General features: G+C 33.6%; 1 protein-coding gene across 4 annotated transcripts in view; it reads right to left on the bottom strand.

The window, feature by feature from the left end:
* The window catches only part of Gfrl (Glial cell line-derived neurotrophic family receptor-like), a 286,917-nt gene extending 269,653 nt beyond the window's left edge, over nt 1-17,264 (bottom strand). For all 4 annotated transcript variants that reach the window (XM_070308329.1, XM_070308330.1, XM_070308331.1 and 1 more), the window contains exon 1: nt 15,217-17,264. In XM_070308329.1, coding sequence (XP_070164430.1) covers nt 15,217-15,646 — 430 coding nt within the window. In that variant the 5' untranslated portion in view covers nt 15,647-17,264. The remainder of the gene's footprint in view (nt 1-15,216) is intronic.
* Nucleotides 17,265-26,706: the final 9,442 nt, after the last annotated feature.

Below are 26,706 nucleotides of genomic sequence, written 5' to 3'. Positions count from 1 at the left end.
AGAATTTTTGTTGTAATTTAATAAAAATTAATGTCAAATAAGACTAATTATGCATATATTGTATAATCAATAAAAAATAAATTTAAGATATCAAGTTTATGATATGGTAACACGAGAAGAAAGTATAAACATCATCTAGTAATGTTTATTTTCATAATTAACAAAAGGGCATTTGTCGATTTTATTTTAAAAATATTCCAGAGTTATAGAAAAAATTCTAAATTTTATCGCTATTCTTTATTTGAGATCTCCCTCCGTGTTCGCGTGTCAAAATCGACGACAGCATTAAAGTTAACGTATGCTTACCGGATGGCGTGTAAACTTGTCATCGTCGCCCAAGCGGAGGTCGAGGGCGGAGCAGCCGATCGTCTAGAGAGCCTCTGATGGTCATAAATGACGGTGAAGGTTGATTACAACGCTCCTTTCATTATATGCCTTCTCGCGGCTCGACGATGATTTTGTTATTCAATTGCAGTGAATCGAACTGTCTTGGCCGGCAAATTTGTGACGGCTGGCCCGCCTATGGAAACTCGGCTTCTCTATACTGAACCCTTCATTACTGAAATCTATTTTTAGCATGATACTCAATTGATAATGTATACGAGAGTACAAAAATTATTATGCATATATTTTTTAATATGCATTATTTTTTTATTAATTGCTTTGCAAAGTAAAAATGTATGTTAATATTTATTCCAATATTTTATTAAATAATTGGATGATAATAACAATAAAATAAGCTGCTCTTGTAATTATAAACAGATGTAGAACAAAACGTACTTTTCTCTCGATTGTTTTATTGAATTTCTCTCTCTCTCTCTCTCTCTCTCTCTCTCTCTCTCTCTCTCTCTCTCTCTCTCTGTTTTAAATTTTAAGTTTAAGTAATAATTTTTACAGGATTTCTATCGGATTTTTCTATCATTGTTCTATATATTTTTATAGGATGCTGTTTTCACTTCGATTTTCTTCAAACAAAAATATTATAACTAAAACTATAAATATTGGATGAGATATTGTTTTACTTAAACTATTATCTCTTACCGCGGGATATTATTTTTGAGCAATGTTTATCAAACTGCGAACATCTAGATTATTTTCAAAGAATTCGTTATACGTGTATTTTTTCAAAACTCAATATTCGAAGAACTTCGTGAAAAAAAAAATTGCTAAAAATAAATATTTAGTTTTATTTTAGACAGCAGTAACGGAAGCAAAAATAGTAAAGGCGGAAAAAAATAGAAATCTACAAGAAGTAGATTATATATAAATAAAAAATACGTGTATAAATTTTAAAATCAGCAAATTATCCATAAGCGTGGTCAAGTTTAAAAAAATCGAAAAGATACGAACGATCAATGAAGGATTCGCCGAGTCCCTCCGCCATACTTACGTGCGCCTTTTAAGAAGCCAGAATTCGCGTCACAAATGCTCGCGTATCGAAGGAACCATATGCTCTCGCATATTTTTATAACACTGTCGCCACACAGTGCTGATCGGGGGAAAGGAGGGGAGGGGAGGGATGGGGGAGAGAGAATTGTCGTAGACGTAACACGCGAAGGGGCGTCGGGTTTCGACACGAAAGCTCCGTGAACGGGCGCGTTTTCAGGCCTTATCGCAAACGTGGGGCCCTGGTGGAGCTTAACCGTACGAAGGAAAGATCTAATCTGACCGGCGGTTTTTCCTTGAGCTCGCCGCTGCTCGTTCTCGTGCTCGCTGCTCTCCTACATCCTGCGCAAAGAACCGTCGTCACCACCCTAGAAAATCATCCCACCTCTTCGCGCTCTCACCCTATCCATCCCCCTTCTTACCACCGGCGATCGCGGCCGATCGTTTACTTCCGTCTGGCGCTCGACACGATGACGACGATCTCGCACGCCACCCGCAAGAAAGCGAACACGCTCGCACGCTTTAAACGCGAACGACCCGGCGTATGTGTACATGTGTGCGTTTTCCAGATATATTCCAACAGCGTCGCGTGGAGTCGCGCGGTCGATCATTTATTCATATGTAATCTATAGGGTAGGTAGCGAAGCGCGCAGTTTGCCGCGCGCGACAACCCGCCGGGATCGAACGACCCGAGGTAGCGGAGCGCTAATCCCCGTTAATTGCGTTTTGCGATAAGGCAAACTTGAGATTTCCATTAATACTTATATGGACGGAAATTAAATTTTGACGGAATTAAAGAATTCTGATGAACTTTACACATCTATAGAAATTCGCAAAATGAAAAGTAACTCTCGAGTTAATTTGTACAACAGCGGTGCTTAAAGGTTTGATAGATTCTATTCTTACTAATATTTATGAGGATGAGATTTTTATACTGACTCAATATTCGATATATAAATTTGTGATTGTAGAAATTTTAAATATTTCTCAACTTTGTTATAATTGATGAAAATATATATATTTCAGAATACTCTGATACAAAAATACCGATATACTCAACGAATTCGTATTTCCCTACTATTTTCCTTCCTATTTTTCTCATCAAATTTGTAACGGCTGGTTAATTTTATTTGCTTATTATGATTATTTCATACAAATTATATCAATTTTAATAAGTGGATTATATCTGTAATTTAATCTCGAGAATTTTTTTCTCACGCGTTTCAATTCTATAGACAAGAACAAAGAGTTTTCCAATCTACAATATTTATTTCATCTCTTTCTGTAAATTTAATTTTTTATTGGCAATTTATTTTTGAAAATCAGTTTGTACAAATAGTAATTATAAAAATGTATAATTCCGTGTTCGGAATATAAGAAAATCGATTCTAATTTCCACATCAAAATGTGTTTTGGATAGATAAATTAAACAAGGTGCGAATTTGGATTTCTCGAAATTAGGATACGTCAATATGATGCTGCGACGATTCATTACAATGTCCCATCAACGCGAATGCATCGCGAATGCGTAATTGCATATGGAGAACGTTTAATGCAGCGTTTTGCCGGAATAATCTTTCGGCCGTGTCTTCGCCGACGATGTATATCGACAATATGTATTCGCGTACTCGTGTTTGTGCACGTGCATGTGCAAACCACTCGGTCCACGTGCGCGTTTCTACGTGATCGCGCCGAGGCGCCGACTAGCATAGCATTATGGCAGTTGTAACTCATCGCGAGTCGCCGCCACGTTTGCGGAAAAATGGTCGTAGCGGTGAGAAAAATACGCCGCATGCATTTCCGAGCGGGCTCGATCGCTCGGAAAACTTCTATTTTACCGCACTTCCGATTTATCGCGGGCACGTCGCGAGCTTTAGCGCGCTTTCCGCCGTACAGTATCCTAACGATATTACGAGTATATACCGTCATCACGATTTTATTTCATATATGGTATAAATAAAATACAGATTAAGATAGATATAAATTATTTTCTGCGAAATTGGAATATCCCTGTTTAGAAAAAATCCGGAAATGTTTTTCCCAAATACTATATCCATTCAAAATGCTAGTCACGTTATGTTCAAACGAGTGATATCGTAATATAATATAATTCGATGTATGATTTTTATAATCCGAATAGTAATATTTCATCGATCATTAGAAAAAACACATACTTCAATTATTTCTTTCAATAACGAAACATAACATTGTCGTAAAATATTTAACACATTATATATTAACTTTGATTAACGTAATTATTTGTTGCAATATTGCATAAGGAACATAAATTATTAAGAGAGTGTGTAATCGATTATTACGATTAATATATAGTAATTGCATGCATATCATATAAGAAAATCTCATGTGTGAGAGTATTTGTAAATGATTTTTTTAAATCTGCAAATACTATATACAATATATATATATATATTTTGTAAAACATCAATACTCGACAAAGCAATTTTGAAGCTTTTGTGGGTCGCATTGTAACTTGTCACATTACGTATAACGACATTATACGTGATTTACTATTTGTATTTTTACCAATATATATTTATAAATAATAAATTTTATGTGAAATAAAATAAGTAATTTCTATCAAATATATACAAAAATAGGAAAAATTAAGAAAATATTTAAAAATAATAATTATAATTACTGCCTTTTATTTGCTTAAATTAAAAACAAAGTAAAGTGATTTATACATATTTATTATACGTAGTTGTATAATTATAAAAATAAATAATTAATTTAATACGTTAAATAAACTTATCGGTCAAAGCCTGATTTTAGGAAAATTTAAGAGAAGAAAATTCAGATTTGTTTCTTAATAAATAAAGACATATAGGAAGAAGATTGAACAAACTTACTCTGCTTTTCAATTCACAACTTCGTTCTAACCAATCATGTTGCGCACCTAATCAAGTCAGCCGCTGTTTTTATTTAAACACAGCCGGCATATTTAGCGGGCATGTTGACACGAGAAAAGAGAGAGACGCGACTCGTTTCGGTAATCATATTACATAAATGTACATGCACACGCGAATGGCGAAGAGCACGAAGGATGCGTACGTAAAGAGCCGGCTCGAGTGCTCGATAAATCGCGTTCAAACGCCGGTGATATTTGCGTCCCGTTTATCTTCCGGGAGTTTACTCAGAAATCATTGGCGCGAACGAGGCGCAATTTCTACAGACGAGGCCTGTAATAAGGATGTAAACGATGAACCGACGACTTGGCGTCCCATCGAGAGTCTCTTCGCGATTTGACGAATATACGTGCTATGGCAATAAAAAGCACATAAAAGAATTTTTCTCGCATTGCAATTCTATAGAAAGTCGCTTTTTAAGAATACTTTCCTAAAAATATCATTTTTATGTAATAAGTAAATAGAAAATGTGTTACGAAACTTAGCAATTAAAGACAAAAATCTTTCTACAAACTAAGAAAGTAACTTCAAGAAGTAGATATAAGAATATTTTCCGTAATTCAAGATAATTTCAGGTAAAATTTAATTTAATTCAAAGCTCCCATTTGTGGAAAGCTCCCAAATATTTAACGTTAAAAGGTTAAAAAAATCTAGTAAAGAATAATTTTCAATAAAATTTTGAGCAAAAATTTGGCTTCGAAAGCTTTCGCGCGCGATCTTTCGCCGGATAATAGTTTGCATTGTATTTAATACAGTATAACACACTAAATTTTTAAAAAGATTAAGCCTACGCGCGCTAAAGCGTCCATTTTAAAACGCGATACACTCGAAAATCGCATGGGTGTAATATCGAGGGTCATCCGAGAGATTGATAACGGACTCCATTTCCAACTGTATCCGAATGAAAAAAGCTATTTCATGAATTCGATACTCTTCGAGATCGACAAACGCCAGTTTCGTAACATGGTATTTCATACACGGTGTGCAGCGAAGAATTCCATGAGCCGCGAGTAGTTGTTCCACGCGAATGCATTTAATTTGGGAGATTTCAAAACGATCGATTTACAACGTGCTATACGCGTGCATTCGTTCAAACATATCTCATTGTCGCGTTTATATGACGACAATTATACTTCTACGTATACACATTTGCTTTATTTTAAAAGATGACTTAATTTAAGCTTTAACGAAATTGTATAAATTTGATACAATAATACTTGTGTGGATTTATATTTCATAATATTTTCTTTCTTTTATTGCGTAAACGCTGCTGCGTGTTATAAGCTTATGATAATATGTCTTTTGAATTATATCAAGAATGCGTGGTTATAGCAATTTATAAACTGACAAGATTGAAATATAGTCATATGATTATACGCTCATTATGTAACATATTCTAAAAAGATATTTTTGTGAATTGTATTTTTTTATCCTGTTTGTTGTATATGTCGTGTTCGTGTGTATTGTGTTAACTCATCGGCAAAAATCTCTTATAAAAAAGGATAATAATAGTAAAAAAATAGCGTTTGTGACGACTGACGCAATAGCGCTTTGCAAGTAGAAACATCATTTCGCGGAAAATGTAACGTTTTACGAACGGATAGTTATACAACCCATGATCGATGAGGGTAACGGACGCGCGCCTTATTTTCCTCCTTCTCCACCATACCCCCTCTCTATCCGGTTTCCTGCTTCTTCGCCGCAACGCTATTGCCGGAAGTTGCCTTTGCCCAACGAACTCGACCAGGAAACTTTTGTCTCGCAGCAACCGAGGCTTTGCCAATATTGGTTTCTCGAACGTTATTTACCCTTTCCCCTGACCCCGGTCTCTCGCGCAACCCCTGTAACCTGCATCAAGCGATGCTGCTGGTTCATAATAAGGGTTCGACGCCCCGCGAAGCGTCGACTGATTCCACTGAATTGCGATGGACGTAATGCCAGATCGCTTTCGATTAAATATATCTGTTCTGTCTTTTCTGTATCTACTGATCTGCAGGAATATTATAAAGCAAATCGAAGCAATAATAATATTTATTATTTTATATGAAAATTAAATTAAATTATTATTATTATATTATCTTTTCGCAATATTATATTTGTTGAGGATTTTGAGAAAACAGTAAACGAAAGTTAAAAGCTATCACTGTCGAACTATCTTTTGTAAAAAATCTTTCAGAAACTAGTATGTATTAATTAGGAAATAATTTTGTCGACAGTCTAGTCTAGTTTGAGAAATATTATGAACATTTCAAAATGTTTCCAATTAAAATTTTATAATATTAAAATAATTGTTACGTATTATAATGAGATATTTCAAATTTCGAAATGAAATATTCGAACAGTCTCTGAAAATTTCGAAAAAATAATGCTAAACTGTTTCCTTGTCAAGTGACCACAAGTAAGTAAGATTAACATGGATTAACAACGCTTCATATTTTTTAATTACTTAATTTTATTTCAAACAATTCGATATCGAGCTTACTCAATTTATTTTATTTCAGTTAGAACGCGCTTGTCTTGTTTATTTTCTCTCGAGCAGATTGCGATCTCGTAGTCGCTTAACTTATCTTATTGTTAGTTTTGTTAGACTGTGATTACACTTATCTAATCTATTTTATCTTAATCGGATTTTAATCAGACTTATCTATACTATTTTGTTTTAATTGAGACGATCTTGCAATCCGTATATTTTCTATTATTTTAAAGTATATTAAAATATTATAGTTTAATTATATGTATCTAAATTTATTTTAATTTTATTTATTAGCAACATTTATAGTACTTTATTTTAATTATAATAAAAGTTTAATTATCTATTTCTTTTTTGAACATTATTTACAACACTTAATACTTACTTTCATTAAACTTATTATTTTAATGATTAATTATATCTAGTTACATTATTAGCTAAGTTTTTTTAGAAATTTATAATAAATGTAATCTTTGTAAAACGAAATCTGTTTGAGGGAGAAAGAGAGAGAGAAATTAATAGTTATTATTGTTATACATGTTATACATGTAATGTGTGATTCATTAATTTTAGATATTAAGCAGTTTCACAATTACAATAGATTATTTGATTTGCAATAGATTTCCTTTAAAAATACTATGACATATATATATATATATTTTTATATAGATACTTTTCTTTTCTTCATATATATTTCTTCTTCAATTAATTTATTATTATTATATATATATATATATATGTTTGTCACAATTTTTTCTACATTCAAATATATTAACTATTTTGCTTAACAAAATTCTCCGGAAGAATTTTTCTGTGCGAATTTATCTTTACTGTCTTCTCATATTGCGCGACGGAAGCAACCCCGAAGGCGGCAGGAAGCATCATATACCACCGCGAAGCTGATACGTCCCCAGGAGGCGAGTTTGACGAGCAGGGCTATGTTCAAATAGACGGAAGAGACATAGAGAGAGTAAACACTCGAGCGCGGGTGAAAAAGCTGAGACGAGTAGACACGTGGAGGAGTAGGACGACACGAAAGGGCTTATATGATCCGAGTGTTCAACCGGTGTAGCTCTTCTTCTTGATGACGTTGGAATTTCGGGGTGGTCTCGTGAACGCGGCTACTCCGTCGCGATGCCGCTGGACGACTTTGCCGGCGCGCATATGAAACGTCATTCCATGTGATTAACGGCCGTGAAATTAATTTTCCCGCGACGCCAAACGTGCTTTAAGCGCCGTCATTTGAGAAGAATGCGCCAACTATTTTGAGCCGGTATGGCATGCTCGATTACACCGAACGACGAAATAAAGCGTCTTTTGTGTAGACTAAGATTGTTAATTATATTTAAAATTAAATATTAAGATAGAAATAATAATTTGATACTTTTAACTCGATGACACAATAATGTTTTTTCACCAAGGAATAAAATTACGCGATTATGACGGGGATAAAATCGCAACACTAGCTGAGAGTTGTGGTAAAATTTTTGGTGAAAACGATATTATCGGAACAGTAAAAAATTTCGCGATTGCCAAACGAACGACCGGAAACGTCGACTTGAAGGCACTTTGAATTTGTTCGAAAGCAAGCTCGTTACGGCGCGACTCGACATAAAGTAGGTCGCATGAAAATAGCTGCGACGTTAAAACCGGTCCAGCGTGCGATTTAACATCAATGAAAATATTCATCCCTGCCTCTTTTGCATCGTCACTCTGCTTTTCATCCTACGATCTTATCTATTTTATACATGTGCATTGTGTGACCGAAATAAGATGCAATTCAATATTTAAAAGACCTGTTTAAAAGATGTTGATGATATTTTTAAATAATATATGTATAAAACAAGAATGTATAAAATTATAAATTGCTACTTAAAATACTTAATGTTATTCCAAAAGATACTTTGCATTTAAAAATTATTTAATTATTTTTTATTATTTATTGATTAATTATTTAAGATAAAAATTATTATCTATCTATTAATATATACATATATATATATATATTTTTTTTTTATTAATATAATTATTATATAATATCTTTAGTGATAAATACATTTCTTAAATTAGGATACATAAAATACATATTTTCAGTGAGAAAATCAATATTATCTAATAAATATGTTTTATGCTTGTAGGCATGCATTAAAATATCTTCATTGAGAATATGATTTGCGATTTATTTTAATTAAAACAATTTTTATTTTAGATCTCTGAATTTAGAATTGTCTAAATATCTATAAACATTATATTACATATGTGAACATTATATGTTATATATTTCTATTTCATAATAGTAATAACTTTTTGTATAGGAAAAAGTTCAAAAACAAATTAGAAAATGATTTTAATAATTAAAAGAACACATATTATTCAAAATGGATTCTAAATTTGCAAAAAATGTTTATGATTTTTATATCATTATTAAATTTCTGTTAATAATTATATAATTAACAGAAAGTTTTAATGTATAGATAAAAATATACATTCTCAAAAATGCAACACTAAAATGTTAGTAAAGAAAAGACATTGCCAATAAATCGTTGATTATGCAACTTTTCTTTCTCTTATCGGATTGATCTTCAAGGAAGGAAAACGTGTCAAGATGCAAACGCTTCGAGAATTTCTTCCCCTTTTTAATCTCGCAGTTTGATATTTTATTTTCTCGAAAAAGTTTCTTTTATATAAACGAAGTGGCACCTTCCGCTATACTGCTTGTCTTAACGCATTTCGGCAGATGTAAGAAGCGCTTTGACACCCGAAATGCACGACAAAGAAAGACAGTTGATGCAAAGAACTTGTTAGTATAAAAAGCGCATCACAATATACAAAGAAATACATTTTTTTTTTTTTTTTTTTTAAATAAATAAAGAAGTCAAGTTATAAAAATAATTGAAAATCTTTTCAATATTAAAACCGTAACTTTCAAATCATAAACAATAAAAAGTGCAAAAGACTTTATAGATTAGAAATATCTGACTTCAAGATATTTTCAGGTCACTTTTCTAAAGTACAAGATAAACTGTGCATCTAAAAACTAGGTTTTAAGAGAACACAAATAGCAAAATCTTGTTAAAAGAGCGCTTTATCTGTTACTCTTTGATAAGAGAAAAAAATCGATAACGAATAGATTATATTTTATTTTTTAATAAGAGAAAGAATTTTTGATGTGCATTTGTGATACACATTGTCCTATTAAAGTGTATGAAACTGCTTTCTATAAGAATATAAAATTCTTGAATGAATTTATAATTAAATTAATGTTTTTTAACCAAATATTTTTAATTAATTCACATGTTAATTTTTTTCAAGATTTAAATTAAAAACATCTAGAAATAATTTTTTGTCTAAAAAATGAAATAGAAATTGTATAAATTATACAATACTTTAGAACACTACACATATACTTGTGAATCGATATTATACACAGAATAAAACAGCAACGTCCGAGAATCCATTCGGTTCGTGTCGTGAGGAGTATTCTGTGGTACGATTCACAAATCCAGCGTGCTAAGAATTGATGAATTATGCAACATATCGAACGATAAATCTTGGGATTAGCCAGGTTTGATCGGATTAAACGTATTTCGTTATTTATACCCAACGTCTAGATACAGTCAATGTTTCGGACATGCGGCACTTCCATAGGGAAATGAACAATTTCCATCGTGGAATGTCTACTGATACCGTATGGCGTGGAAATCAATACAGAGATATCAATATACATTACGTTGCAGGTTAATTTAATTATTTCAAATTATCTCTTGATTTTTCATTATTTCAATGCGCTAATAATGGATCAGAAATTCGTAACTCGCAATAGTCACGATATTTGATCATTGTCGCGATATTTTATAATAATTTTTAATAAGTTTTATAATAGTTTTATAAAAATTTTTAATGTGTGAAAATCACGAATTGAACGAGACAGACAGAATTTAATTACATTATGTCGCTATTCTTTGGAAAAAGCTATACACTAGAAATTAATATTTTACATATAATTCACAAATTGTAAATTTTCATTGAACGGTAATGAATATTGCTTTGTCTTATATTATGTATAATACAAATCAATGCCGCTATATGTCATTACAAATCGCATAAATTTGATGTATTTAACAACTCTGATTAATACAATCAATTTGTAAAATCAATATTAATTTAAATGAAATATTACAACACTTTTGTCTTCGTAATAAAATTTTGCGTAATATGTGCACACTAAATGATAATTTGAACACAGTGGAAAATATTGTTAAAAAGATTGATATTTCCCATAAATGTATTTAAATTATTGTAGAATTCTATAAAAGATTTATTGAAGTTATCTTTTTTTATCCCATAGTATGTTGAATGCCATTTGATGTCATTTTGCACGACATGGTAGAATTTTATTCTGGATTATGATGGATTATCTGAGTGCTTAACTTCCAGCAAAATTGCTATCAATTCTTGGGGCAAAGTTTTCCAATTAACGCAAATTAAACGTTCTGCCGCAAGTTTTGCGAAGAGAATTGTTTCGTCCTCGATCGGTCCGAACGTTTATGAAACGCCGGCCGATAAACGAGCGATAAATTGGGGCCCGCCCGAACGATCATCTTTCATCATTAAGCAGTAGAAGACCGCGCCACCGCGGCGAAGTATCGTGGGGGAATGTAAGACGATTCCCTCGCGGAAGCTTATTTCGGGATGTCACGGGATGAGAAGGAGTGCAAACGAACCGACTGCAATTATGCATTTACGTGACTCCCGTCTCGCTTCTGATTACTTGGCGAAAATTCAGCGCCCCTGAAAAAGAAGCCGACTACGTTTCGCGAGCTCATAATCGCCCACCAGCAAATTAATTCTACGATCGTTAAGCGGGGCAATCGATGAAGCAGATCACGTTTCGTCATTAAATCTTTCCCGATAGACACTTTGCAGGAAACGTTTATATAATATGCTCGCGAAAGAGAATAGCCTATAAGTAAAAAGTATCGTTTCTTGAACACTTGACCGACACATAGCGAATATAATTAACGCGAATGATTATATTTTACAATAAAAATTAAATATTGAAAATTGTATAACTGAAATTATTTCTATATATTGCTTATTGTCTATTTTTGTTTTTCAGCGTTAATTAGCGTTTTAGTTCCGTTAATAGTAACGGCATGCCAATTCTACTTAGGAAAGAGAATGATAAATTCGATTGGTTTCTGTTTATGCGCGATTGCATGGAAATAAAGAATTATTTGGAGCAAAATGCGTTAAATGCCAACGGTAAAATATGGATATAAATAAATACGGATGATTTTAAATGGCAAAAATGCGAGAGTAATTACATTTGTGCGTAACGGAGTAAAAATTACGCTCAGCTATGTTTTGTATTCACGTAGCCATATATATGTACAAAGTGTTGATTAAATCGGATAATTTCTCTTAACATGTAAATGAATTGCATGACGTATAGCGTGTACTGAAAATTCTAAAACTCTACATTATTATAATATGGATAATTTATCATAAAACTATCATTTATGGCATTAATAATTTGAAAATCGATAATTGACGATTTCTGAAAAAAAAAAAAAAAAAATTCTCTTTATTAAAGAAGCTATTTATATGTAATAGTTCATCTACTTGTATTCATAATTGGAACAGTGCCAAGTAATATAGTTCGGGGTCATCTGGTATAAATTTGCGAATAGAGCGGATCGGGTTGATCGTCTTTCATCATTAATGCTCTCTATGGTCACGTAGCCGACGCCTTGCGAGAAATTCCACAAGGGGTACAAACGGCTTCCACTCTGCCAGAACTTACGCTATCGCTCTAGAGCGAGCGAGGAGCGTAGATAATCTTCGATCGCGAGCGCGCGACCTCAATCGAAGTTCATCCGGATACGAGGCTGGAGTGCTCACACGGACACAAATAATGCGATCAATTACGCGGTAACTTCCCTCGTTATTTTATACAGCGACGCGGCACAACTAGGAACTTCGACTTAATTCGAGAAAGCCATGAGTCGTGAGAAAGTCGTGTGAGCCATGCTTTACTCGTATTGGCAAATCAAAAAACTCTAAAGATTTTTAATATTAGCTACTTAAGTTCATATTTACATTTGCTGCATAAAATGTTATTAACAATTCCATAATATAACATAATATAAATAATACGTTTGATTTTTAACTCTGTGCTATAATTTGTGTATGTATATGTGTATGTATGAGAGTCTTTCTTCAAAAAATTTATTGATTAACTGTCACTGAGAATTTTTTCTGTTAAAAAATATAATGCTTTTAGTAGATATTTTTATAAGCGCTATTCAAATAATTTAACAATTGTTCAGCGCATATATCATTATAATAAATAAATCAAAACGTTTTTTTAGATATTTTTTCTAAATAAATCTGTAATTTACCTTTTTTCTATATAGAGAAAGCTTAAATCTACATTATTATCAATTCTTCGATTTTGTATTAAACATTACGATCCTGGAAAACTGCTAAGGTTTAGGTAAATCAGTATCATGACAAGCAATTGAGATAAATTACACATGTCAATTTTTGATTGCGGTAATATTTGTATTAATCATATCCCGATAGCGAAGTTAAAGACACGCGAGTTATGGACTCGCTGGGTTTATCACTAAATTTATAATGCGACAAACTTGAGTTGGCTATGCATTGTTAAATTAATAAGCCGTTATAACCGAATTAATGATCCGCTCATCCGCGAACAGGAATCGTAGTATCTACAATAGTAGCTGTGGTTAGCGAAACGTGGCTAGGGCATACCTACAGTTATTGGTTTCCGTCCAATTATTGGAACCTATCTTCCCTCTGCTGTCAGTGTATTCTAGTCAAATAGAGAATATTATATTATATGGCATAAAAAATTAATATTTTTAAAAATAGAGATTAGTTATACGAATATACAGCACATTTTAAGACCGTCACATAACATCTATTATTTTTGACATTTTCAAATTTACAGTACTCTCTTTTACTTTGCCTTTTTCTATCGATTTTACTTTCATCTTATTTTACATCATAAATATTTTTTCAAATCGTATTGTTACTCCATAAAACATATCTTATTGTTAAAATTAACTCTACGAAAATATACATTTTTATTTTATGCCAATATATATATATATATATATATATATATACATATATATATTGCACAGCATTTAGTTTTACAGGAGTACTAATAAAAATGTACTCTTATAGCGAATAACTATATAGGACCGCTGTAATTAAATTGGAATTTATTTTCCAGTCAGTTGCCAATAGTGCCGGAATATTATTTCATTGTTTCGCTAATAATTGGCGTTGTGTGCAAATTGCATGAAAGCAGATTTTCGCGCTCGTGACCCGGTTTATATCCCCTCGGTATCTCATTAAAAATCAAAATTCACCGGCGTTGACCTTAATCGATAAACGCTATTGATAATAATAATATGCATAACTAATAGCATAATAAATTTTATGCTCGTTTATATTTACAGATAAAACAATTTTTAGCTAATTTACAATAATCTTTTCTCAGAACCTTATATTTTGCATCTATCTATAATTATTTTTATAATATTATTATGTAAAGATATATACAGGACGTACCCAATTTAAATGGCAAAACTTCAAGAGCGCGTAGGGGACCGAAAAACGAAGACGAGAAGTCCTTTAGAGGTTTGCTCGTTTTTGCTCCATTTTAGAGAAAATTGCAAAAATTCAATCTCTCATTGTCATTTCTTGAATCGATTGGCATCGAATAAACTTTCTGCTTCAAGGTTCCTTATATATGTAAACACTTGATGTTATCTTTTACGATGCCAATTAATTCAAGAGAGCAATTAAGAGACCGAATCATAGATGCGGTGCACCAAATATCACTAGAACAATGTCTAGCTTCAATTAATGAGGTCAGTGCTAGATGTAATGCTCGCATTGCTGCGAGAGGGCAACATTTTGAACAATATCCGCATTAAATAGATGATAACATAAATAAAATGTAAATAAATAAGTAAAAAAACGAAAACTTGTTTTGTTTCTTTTTTTGTGATTTTCTCCAAAATGGAGCAAAAACGAGCAAACCTCTAAAGGACTTTCCGTCTTAGCTTTTCGGTCCCCCACATGCTTCTGAAGTTTTTCCATTTAAATTGGGGGACATCCTGTATATCATAATTTTATTTATTGTTTTATTAATAAATTTATTTTTATAATCTTCTTCGTATCTCATATCCTATAGATTAAAAATATCTATAAAAATACTAGCTATTATAAATTTATTATATATGTCACTTATATGTATTCTTCGACGTTTTATAAATAAATATGTATTCATAGCGGAAAATTTCCCCGCTACGTACCGACATCCGTTTTTAATTCCGTATTTAAAATACGATTATTTTTGGTATTAAGCATATATTCCTTAAGACGACTCACCGCTCCTTCCGGTCGGCGTCGGCGCGGATGTGGACCTGCCGGTGGGTTCCGGGATCGGGTAGGGTAGGTCGCAGCATTCCCGTTCGGGGAATTCACTGGCGCGAGCGCAGCAGCAGGACAGCACGACGAGCAGCATCGTCAGGGTCGTCAGTAGGGCTCGCGAACGCGACGCGAGCGTCCCGATGACGCGCGGCGTGACGCGCGCCGTTAGAACATCATGATGCCCCGTCATCGGTCCTATCAATCGTGGACTGCGAGCGAATTCGCACCGCGAGATCTCTCTTCCGTTCTTCCCGCTCGCAGCATCCTGCGAGCCGCGGTACCACCCGGTTCCCCAAGTATCACTTCCGCCGTCGTCGTCGTCGTCGCCGCCGCAACCGCGAGTCACCTCGACGGTCCCCGCGGCGCGATCGTCATCGTCATCACACATACACAAACGAAAATCCTACGCTCGCAGAAATGCAACTTCCGCCGGCGGATACCCGGATCCGTCTGCGAAATCGATGGCACGGCGAGAGAGAGTTTATCTTCGCTCTCAATGTTGCGATGACTGTTTCGAGATGTTGACTTGATTATTTCAGGACTGTTCCTATCTCTATTCGATTATTCGGATCTGTAATTAGTTCTTTACCGCATAGCGTCTTGAGTAAATTAGCTGAATGCGGAAAATTAAAAGATTTCAATACTTCCCATAAGCGTTCATTGAGAATTTACGAGAGATCCTTCTTCTATCATAGATTTAGATCTAATGAATAATCGATCATACAAGTAATTCTGATTTTTAGCAAGATATAGATTAATCGAAATTTTTTACGTACATATATTTAACATTTATAAATTATTCTCTCAATGCTGACGATCCTAATACACCGTGATACGAACACAAAATGGAAAAAATTAAACGTTTTATTCAAATTTTTATCATATTCTCGTGGGTGCAGGATCTATCTAGATCAGTCACGATCTTTTGGATAAAAATTAAAATTATGTAGATCCACAGATCGAAAAGATCGAAACATTGCTCGATGAAAATATTTAGCAAGATTTTACTGTGTGTATGAGAAAGCCCTTCCTCTTTCTCTCTCTCTCTCTCTCTCTCTCTTTCGTGCAGACTTAGAATTTATAAATTCTTCTCATGATACTAAGAACCTTTCTCCAGCGAGGCGTTAAATGAATTAAAGGATAAACACTTTGCAAAAATGTTCTCCAACGCTTTTCATTAAGACACTTCTTGCAGTTTTAAAGATCTTTTTTTTTTTTTTTTTTTTTTTTTTTTTTTTTTTTTAAATTTGTAATCTATCTCATTTGAAGCATCTCTTTTTGTATATCAAGTTTAAGACACTTTAAAAAAAAATATTGCACTACTCCCCACTACACTGAATCTTCTTTTATCTCTCAAGATTTAGGATCGATAAATTCAAGCCAAATCCAAGAAGCGAGGATTTTTTTGAGCAACGCGCACGGCTTCGATTGGAAGAATATCGATATTGAAATAACGAGGATCACGCGGTCTTCTCATTCATCCTCTTCGGATCGTAACACACACGTGCACATATATACACACACTTACAATCTATCCATTAAAAATTGTCAATCTTCCGGAAGATTGAATTATCCGCGACCTATTATCGGTGTTCCCCGCGCAATCCCGTTGACAGATTCTCACGATCGTCGTCACTCGCAAGAACGACAAGTTGGACGATCCGCGATAACTAATATCATCTCTCGCACGAGATTGATGTCCCCGAGAGAAGTCAATTGATCGCTGATCCCGGAGCGACGTCGCGATCTTCCTCGAAATGGATCAGCGAATTTTCCTGCTTTCAGATGCGTGTCTCCTTCGAGGAAGCTCGCGGTTGGCTCGCGCGATTTTCGCAAGTTCGCAAAACGAATATTCCAGCGAGGAATCCCCTCAAAAGGATTCCGTCCTCGTGTCACGGCACACTTGGCGATCGCGCTTTCGCGTTTCGGAACCGAGACGGCGTCCCGACGCCCAATGACGCTGAGGCCGCTCGGCGTACAAGCGAGAACCGCTACGAGGACGTCCACCCCCGCCAACCCCTGTACCCTCCGGCTCGTCGACACGCGATAGCTCCTGCGCACGAACTGGCGCTGGCTTGCTCGCCCATGTGTACGGGGTGGCGCGGATTTACCCCTCGATAGCGGAAAATAAGTTATGTGCTGATCGTTCCATTTTTTGTGTTATAGCATCCCGATAATACCCGAGAAATTTTAATATCCGCGATTCAAGTACATTATAAATTCCATATCTCACTCTTTGATTTGAAGAGTAAATTGCAACAATTTATAGAATGTTGCCTCTCTTTTAATTAGATTCAATTTTAATTCTAGTTTTAACACGAAAGAAATTTTTCGACAAGCTTAATCATCGAAAGATTTAACGCTTAAATGGCATGTGTTTTATATCTATTCGAGAGTTGCATTAAAATGCGAATAATGCAGAAACGAAGATAACAAAAAGATCATGTATTAAATTACAAATTTAAAGTTAAGAAACAGATCTGTACGAATCAGGCATCGTATTTAAGATTGAAAAAAGTCCCCTTCGTCGAATTTTCGAAAGAAAGATCCTTTCATTATTAGAAAAGAATTCACGAGTCGTAAGGGGGACGATGCGAAAAGTTTCCGAACACCCCATAGAGTACGTATGCAGGTGTGTGTGACTGCGCGTTGCAGGTGTGCAGGTGGAGTGCCGGCGACGGTGTCCCCGCGCTGCGTCGTCGCGTCGAATCGAGCCGAACAGTTCCGAGAGGGGCAAACTACCCCCGGCTAGGGGCAGCTAGCCTGCCGCGGCGCCGGTGGGCCGCGGAAGCAAACGCGCGACCCTCGTTCGGCATCGTGTTCGCCGTTCCTGACCTCATTTTGCCCCGGCTTGTCGAGGTCGGTTACGCGGAAGTGCCCGCCGGCTGGCTCGACTATAGTCGTCGTTCGTAACCAGTCTGGGGATTGTTTAAATATGTATAACGATGTATTGATATATCCCTTACTCTCGCGCACATTTTCGACGTCGAACACCGCAAACACCGATAACTCGATACTCTTTCTGCGAACGGTATCTTCGGTATCTCGCTGTATTGACAGTGTCCGCTATAACCGAGAAAAGCGGTGTCTAGAAGCGATAAATCAATACGGATAAAGGCGAATAATTATCATAATTGTACATGAGCGTTTCCTAGAATCGACAGATAACTGTTTTTCGTTTAACATTTTGTTCAGCGAGAACACGTCAATAATTTCCACACGATACTGGATTTTAAATACTTTTGTAAATCTCTGCAGTATTAAAATATTTGATATCAAATTTCGCATAATAAGAGTAACATATCGATTAGCGCATTTTCTCTTTGTATTGTTACAAGATGGATATAATTTGTATATAATTTAAATAGTAATATTAATCATGAAATTACATATAATCAAGATGAAGCTTAATATAAAGCGGTTTAAGACTGAATTAATAAATTCGTTTAAAAAGATCATTTTTCATATATAAAAGACATACTTTTTTGCCATGATTCTACACACCGCGGGGTTACAGGTATTCTATAACGAGAGATCAAACATGACCTAGATTTTCCATTGTGTCTCGAAAATTTAAAATTCATACAAATATTAATTAAAAGAGATGGATTATAATATTTGTACATACGTTCTCTGGAAAAAAGATGCTTCACATTTTCAATTAAAAGTTATTGCTTTATCAAGATAATTTACCTTCTTACAATTAGATAAGAATATTTTCTTTTTTAAATCCAAAAGGATATCTTTCACCTATGTCTTTTATATACTTGGTAATAATTTTGTGTCTGATGGTTTGTGTGCGTATGTATCTTTTCAGATATTTTATTATCTTAACAAAGAGATATATGAAAGACAATCGACAAAAGAAATAAAAATTGGACGAAAATAGAGACCGTTCTATACATCTCGTGTAATCGATGTAAATGGCATTACATACGAATTACACGAGACATAACGCTTTTATACAAGTAAATTTAATTTAAAACTATTGCTCGCATTATACAAAATCGACAAAAAAGTTAGCATGTGGGCAGTCGAGATTAATCAACGCTAAATGTATGCGCTCAATATATTAATTTGCTGTAGATTCGACTATCGACAAATTTTCATCCTGCGGTTACAAAATTGGCATCCGAAATCGCGGTTTAACCTTTTTGATTGCGCGCTCCAGTTTTTATTTTGTCCTTCCCCTTTCGATCGATAAATGTGGAATTAACCTGCAAGCGTCATGCTTTGAGTGAATTATTTGCTCTTGTTCATTTTGTAAATCGTATATTTGATAGAACTTTTTCTATAGATATTTGTGAAAGCGAAATTATATCGAATACTGTGAAGAGTTATTTTACAGTTTGCAAAATTATTTACGATCAAATGCTCAAAATTCTTTTTAAGATAGCATTGAACAAATTTGTTTTATAAAAGTATTATGATCGTATATTCGAAATACTAACTTAAGAGAGAAATGCAACGACTATTTAAGCCTTTTTATACGCTTCATTAAATGTGCATGCATTAAATATAATCAAATTGCTACTCTATGAATAATTAGCGTATGCAACTATATTACACAGTTTCTAATGCTGGTCAATATAAATTCTACTTTCCATTACTAATGTAAAAGGACGCGCACCGCGCACAATCGTAATTCGCTTATGTCCATTAAGCGCGATTGAACTAATATTGGCGAGTAATATTAACTAAGTTTAATTGCTCGAGATCGTAATTGTTTGATTAGCAGAGTGCAGAAGTGCTGATGGATCGCTCTCCAACTTCGTACTCTTGATTGCAATCGTTTCAACTTTAAGCATTTGTACGACATAATGTTATCGACATCACATTTTCGTGATTAATATGTTTAAAATTTATCTTTTTTATTTTTATTTTCCCATTGCTAGAATTGAAATACTTCTTTTACCCACAGACTTCTATATATTTTATCTAGACTGCTAACAGCGATGTGATAGATAAAGCCAAAGCAGCCATTTAGAATTGAGCAGGATATATATATATATATAGATTGGGTTAATACACATTTGTGTGTATTCTTACATTTACTTACATATACATTATATATATACTTCCAATTTGTCCAATTGTAAATAGTTATTCTTCTTTCACATGTCACCATATATGAAATATAGTTGTGTTAATAATTTGGGTATAATGTACAGGATACTCTCGAATTAAATAGCCAAACTTGAAATATGAATTTAGGACCTCAAAACAGAAACCATTTTTCTCTGGAAATATCCTCGCAAACACTTCGTTCAAGAGATATTGACTTTTTAAGTTACAGAACTATAGAAATGAATAATGTCGTTCATCGAATTTAATACCATTAGATTTTATTATATGGAATGTTCTCAAGCAAAAGGTGTACGAAGTGCCTGTCAATGACTTTTAATCATTAAAACGGAGGATAATGCAAATGTGCAAAGAAATTACAGACGCACAATGTCAATCGCCCACTCGTTCTCTCATTGATAGGTGCAATGCTTGTCTCCGGGTTGGAGTCCATCATTTTGAATAAAACATTTAATAATTAAATTTTAATTACTCTAAAGCAATAAAGAGAATAAACCCAGATTATTTCGACATTATTCATTCCTATAAGTTATAACTTAAAAAGTCAATATCTCTTGAAGGAAGCGTTCGCGAGCATACTTCCAGAGGAAATTTTTGTTTTGTTTTGAGGTCCTACATTAATATTTCAAGTTTGGCCATTTAACCCGGAAGCACCCATTTGCAATATACAAAAAAATTAACTTTTTTCTTAAATTTGACTTTTAACGTGTACGATGTAGAAACTTATGCAATACGTGTGTACGTACATAAAACAAATTCATTGGAAAGATTCGACAACATATTTTCAACAATGTTATTTACAATTACAATAATTAAGCAAATCTTGCATCGGCAAGTAATAAATTAGTACAGTCACTTATCAGTCAAATTTACTAATCAGAAAGTATGAGTAGAACTAGTATTTTATTGATGCAACAGACGCTATTCCTCTTTATCGGTAAAAATAAAAGTTTACTATATATTCAACGAATCGCGCGTTCTGCAATAGCGAAATTGTCGACACGTCAAACTGTACAATACTTGTAGAAAAAAAAAAAAAAAAAACACGAAGCTCGTATTTCTGTTTTTTCTTGAATATGGAACAGTAAAATTGAATATCAATTTAATTTGTGTGAAAAAAAATTTCTTTTTATTACAATTTAAATTTATTTCACATCTGCTTTTTTAAATATTTTAATAAACTTTAAAATTTTACTTAATTTTATTATTATAAAATGTTTTTTTTTTTTTAACCCAATCCTTATTTAAAACAATGCGTAATTGTGCAATTTGTTTTCTCAGCAATAATATTTTCAGTGGGCTCGATAAATATAGCTGTAAGAACAAATAGCACATACTATAAACAACATTCGTGAATAAATCCAATGATCCGAAAAGATAACTGTAGAAACGAATGGATTAAAGCCCTAAATTTAAATTTAATCTAAGTTAACTATATCGCATAGTTCGATCATATCCCTTCTCGTCCAATTTTAAAGTAGGCCATGCGGTCATCTTGCCGCCAGCTCAAAATCAAATTGGCCAAGCCGGCTCGCTACTGAAATTTATATTTGAGAAAGTTAATTCGGTATATCTTCAATGCAAAGAGAGAGAGAAAGAGAAATGTGCGATCGACATGCACCAGTGGAGGGTATGGAATTAGCGTAACGAAGCAATATTTTACGAGGCTGGCGCCAACCACCGCGGACTTATTTCAGCAACTGTGCAACGTCACCGAGCGCAAATAGGATTCGTGAAAGAATATGTAAAGGTCAGGGAGCCGGTGATCACGCAATCGCGATCATGCATCGCATGCCCTGACGATGAGCCGCAAGGGACGATCCTCAAGTTCGGTGATTTATCTAATACTCGCGAATATTTAATATGTACTTATAGCGTTGGCCAAGTGTTTCGATCGGTCAACTCGGGCAAAGTTAAAAGCTATCCTAGCGCGAACAATACAAAAACCTACCAGGCTTAATTCGCATCTGTTTGCAGTGTAATTTGACTAATGGAATAATTGATGTTAAAGTAAGTGACGTTATGTCATTTAAACATATAATTTATTCGCTCTATTACACTAATAAAGAAAAATAAATTAAATTAAATTATAATTATGCATGATATTTTTTATGAAATATAATTTGATCTATAAATGCTTGTCTAAATACGAGGATTATGCATTGAAAAGAATTTTTAAAAATCACTTTAAATGCATGGTTTATAGTGATAAATCGGTCGATATAATCACTTAATTCTAAACTTGTTTATACAATTTATAATTAATTACTTTGAATAATTTCATCATACGTGTGTGTGAGTGATATATCAAATAATCGTCGACAGTATGAATTTACCGTGAAGCTGGGTTTACGACAATATTCTCGAAATGACAATCGATCAAATTAGATTATTAAAGCCGTCAATAAATGCTAATTAAGCGACTAATCAAGCAATAATATTAATATGAAATAAAATGTCGGATAGAAATATGAATTATATAACGCTCGTTTTGGGATTGAAAAGCTATTTAATTATAAAAACAAAATAATGCACCTGAATGGAAAATAATATTTGTTACAAAATTTATTTATCGAGTTTAATTTACACGGAAAATTGATCACGTAATTACACTTTGGTTACTTCGACAACAATTTGTAACGTGGTTCGGCATATGCTTGTTCAACGATTATTAGTGGGAGCTCGCTATAATCAGCGGTATAAGCGGATTATCGTGATATTATGGAATAGGCACGCTTAAGATTAGTTATCGATGATTTCCATATAAAATTATTTACGAATATCTGATCTTCAATGTATGAACAAGGATATATTATCAGCTCTTTTTTAGCAACTTAAGCTATATAATCTTTTTGTTTTAATCCTTCAAGATCTCTATGAAAATGCAAAAATTCTAAATTATATCCTTAATACTGTAATAACGTTAACAGTTAAAACTCCATTTATCGAACCTAGCAAGCAGTAATGTGAAAATATACTTCTTTGGCCTACTTTTCCCTTAGTTTTATAGCTTTTAAAAGCTGCAATGATCTAGTTACAATTTCTAAAATTTATGTAAAATAAAAATTAAATATATATTATACAAAATTTTAGGAAAAAATTAAGCAATTTATTATTATGAGATAAAGATCTCGCTAGAAATAAAGGGAATACAATAAATAATTTTTTAATATTAATAAAAATTAACAGAAAGTGATCTTTTAGTCGAAAAGAAGGTAAATCTTCAATGTAAAGATCGATTCTCCCCGTTAAAAAGAAAAAGGTTTAAGTTTTAGCTAAATTGGCCCGCGAGCTTTTTCAGGTTTAATCTTGCAATGACTCGAGACCTCTATCGAGGTCCTCTAATAATATAATCGATAAAAGGGAGCATCGTATCTTAATGTGATCGCCCTTGACTTTGTTTGATTAAGTTCGCTGATTTCGTCAAAGCGAGTTTCTTTAAACTCGCGAACGATCACGTGCCGAATGAGTTCCTCGGGTTTGGCGTGAGTTCTTTACGATTCGAAAGATATGATCGATCCACGATAAAGCTGCGAATCGCAAACTAGCTAGTATAATAACTTTTGGCGATGGCCAGCTGCATTGTGACACTGTGATTTAAGTCGGAAATAATTGCTGCATATCGAGATTTATGGACTGCGCAACTCGCAGTTTACCGATAAAAATACTGCTCGTGAAAATAGTGAGTGAAACGCGTGAGCAAAGATATTTAAATGAAGAGACGATATATGGTATATGTAGGTACACAAGATGAAGCTGAATTGAGACGGAGGTCTTTGACCTGAATTCTCACGGTGCATTTAAAATTAAATATGCTTGAGGATCGTTTCATGTGTACATCGCGTGCACTCTGGATATAAACTTAACATCAAATAGAAACGCCAAATGTCTGCTAAATTCTATTTAAAAGAAAAAAAAAAGAGGAGTAGAGATTCTCTGTATTATATAATCTTAAAAGCTTTTCAAATTTTAATTCGTAGGCGTCATTATTTATTAATTTAAAAATATGATTATATATAAAATTTTCTTATTATTTCTAATTTATACAAAAAAGCGCTATATTGAAACTTGATCTGGGAGTAATAGAGCAGAGAGAGATTGCAATACATTAAAAAAATTATCATTGTTATAGTTATTCTACTATTAATTGAAAAATGATGTTTTAATTTGATTTATTCTAATTAAAATTGTAATACAAAAGAAAAATTTGAAGTGCTATTAAGAAGGAAGAAATAATTTCATATGTGAAACAAATACGGTTGTAGGATTAACAAATGTGTGACGAGAAAGCGATCGCGTCCCGTTTTGTCTCACACCGAGAATCATATATTCAGTGTGATATAATAGATTCGGCGGTTCGCCGGGGGCGGGAGAGAGACGAGATGAGTATGCATCGTGTCCGGATGCGAATGCACCGGGAGTCAACACCGGCGACAGTCGACGCTCAACGTCGGTCTGCGGTCGCGGGTTAAAGCCAGAAGCGACAGGCCGCGGCAGTACCTGCATAATGACTCGACTGCAGCCGTGCACTGCGGCGCGCGGGCTCTGCGCGATGCACCGCACCAGTGCGGCCTCTGCACCGGACTAATCGTGACAAGGCCAACTTGCATGCTCTCCTCGTCCCGAGATACATCGATGCATCTTCCACGGATTGGGAGTCGGAGCGTTTTTCGAGCTTTTCGCGGGTCCTGAGCACGTCCTTGCTCTCTCTCTCTCTCTCTTTTTCGGAGATGTCACATACATATATTGGAGCCCACGTCCCGATATTCCCATTATAATAGAATTGGGAGAAGAGAACTTTTACAATTATATTTTTAAAATTATTTTCGGAGAGACGCTGTAACATAATTTCAATATCAAGAGCAGTTCTTTAATAAAATCTAATTTATTAGTTGTAATAAAAAGTTAATCAAATATTACTATCGTTGATTTGTTAATAATATATTACTTAATTTAATGTTGTAATTTGAAGCTAATGAACTAACTGTTCAAACTGACTTGCTAAAAAGTTAAATTACTTATTTAATAATATATCATATATTATAACAAAAAATTATTCTATTCCAAAAATATTGTATAATAAGAATAATATATTAAAAAATAGTTGCTTTAAAAAAGAATAAAAATTAATTATTATTTTAAAACGCAAATGGACGATAAATTAAATATTTATTAAAAAATCTTTAATTTATCGTCCATTTGCGCTTTAAAATAATAATTAATTTTTATTCTTTTTTAAAGCAACTATTTTTTAATATATTATTCTTATTATACAATATTTTAGGAATAGAATAATTTTTTGTTATAATAATACTGATATCGAGAACTTATGTTATATATCGGTGACATAATAAGAAAATGAATTAATAATTTTAATTGCATTGCAGATATTTCCATGAGTTTGTGGTCAGTTCTCCGATTGCAGTACGTAGTTTGTAAGAGAAATTTCGGTAAATTTACTCGCTCTTGACGTCAGTACAAAAGATATATATAACTAAATCGATTGTCATACCAATTTAAGGCAAAGTACAGTCGATATAATGTATCTTTGATATATCATTATTTTCGTTATATCGTTATTTCACTTGCAAATTAAAAAGAAGAGAAAGAAGAGATTTGTCTTACAATATAAAAATAATAATTAACATTATTTTATGATTAATAAATTTCGTTATGTGCGAAGAAGCATAGTCCTCGATTTTATACACGGTCGACATCTTTCGGTTGTATCACTTGCCACACATTACTACGGTAACTCTAGTTTACCGACATTCTCTCTCTCTCTACCGTATTTCTTCAACAATAAAATTAAATATCGAGGGTGGAACAAAAGGGGATTTGCTTTAACTTGAATCTACTATTTTCTATGCCAAGAACTTCTGCTCAAATTTTGCAACATTTTTTTCTAGCATATAATGATGCAGAGATTGTTTGTCTTTTATTATATTTCTAATATAAGTATAATAAAAAAGAATGTACTGCTAATAGATAAGAATATAGACGGTCTAGTCCCACTATTCTACCGTCTGTTTCCGGCCATCGGTGTCTCTAGAATAGCAGATCTTGAAACGTTAATTGCGATACGTAACTGGGAAAACGCGAGAGAAAAACCAGTTGTGTATATATATATAGCAATATATTATAATATAATGATATATACAATATTTTGTTGGGGTCACACGAAATTATTTTATGTTACAAGTACGCGCAAGAAATAATCTCTACGTTCACCGACGATCGATGTGTATCGATCTATTTTTTATCTAGAGCATCGGAAATTGACCTGAACGAAATATTATACGCTTTCGATCTCGTTCCGAAAGCCAAATATTTTTTAAATAAGTTCTATAGATTTAATTGTAG

This window comes from Polyergus mexicanus, unplaced genomic scaffold (genome assembly GCF_030449975.1).
Source record: "Polyergus mexicanus isolate NDT 795.1 unplaced genomic scaffold, iyPolMexi1.0 SCAF_15, whole genome shotgun sequence".
Classification (NCBI taxonomy): domain Eukaryota; kingdom Metazoa; phylum Arthropoda; class Insecta; order Hymenoptera; family Formicidae; genus Polyergus; species Polyergus mexicanus.
This window is presented reverse-complemented; position numbering and strand designations above follow the sequence as displayed.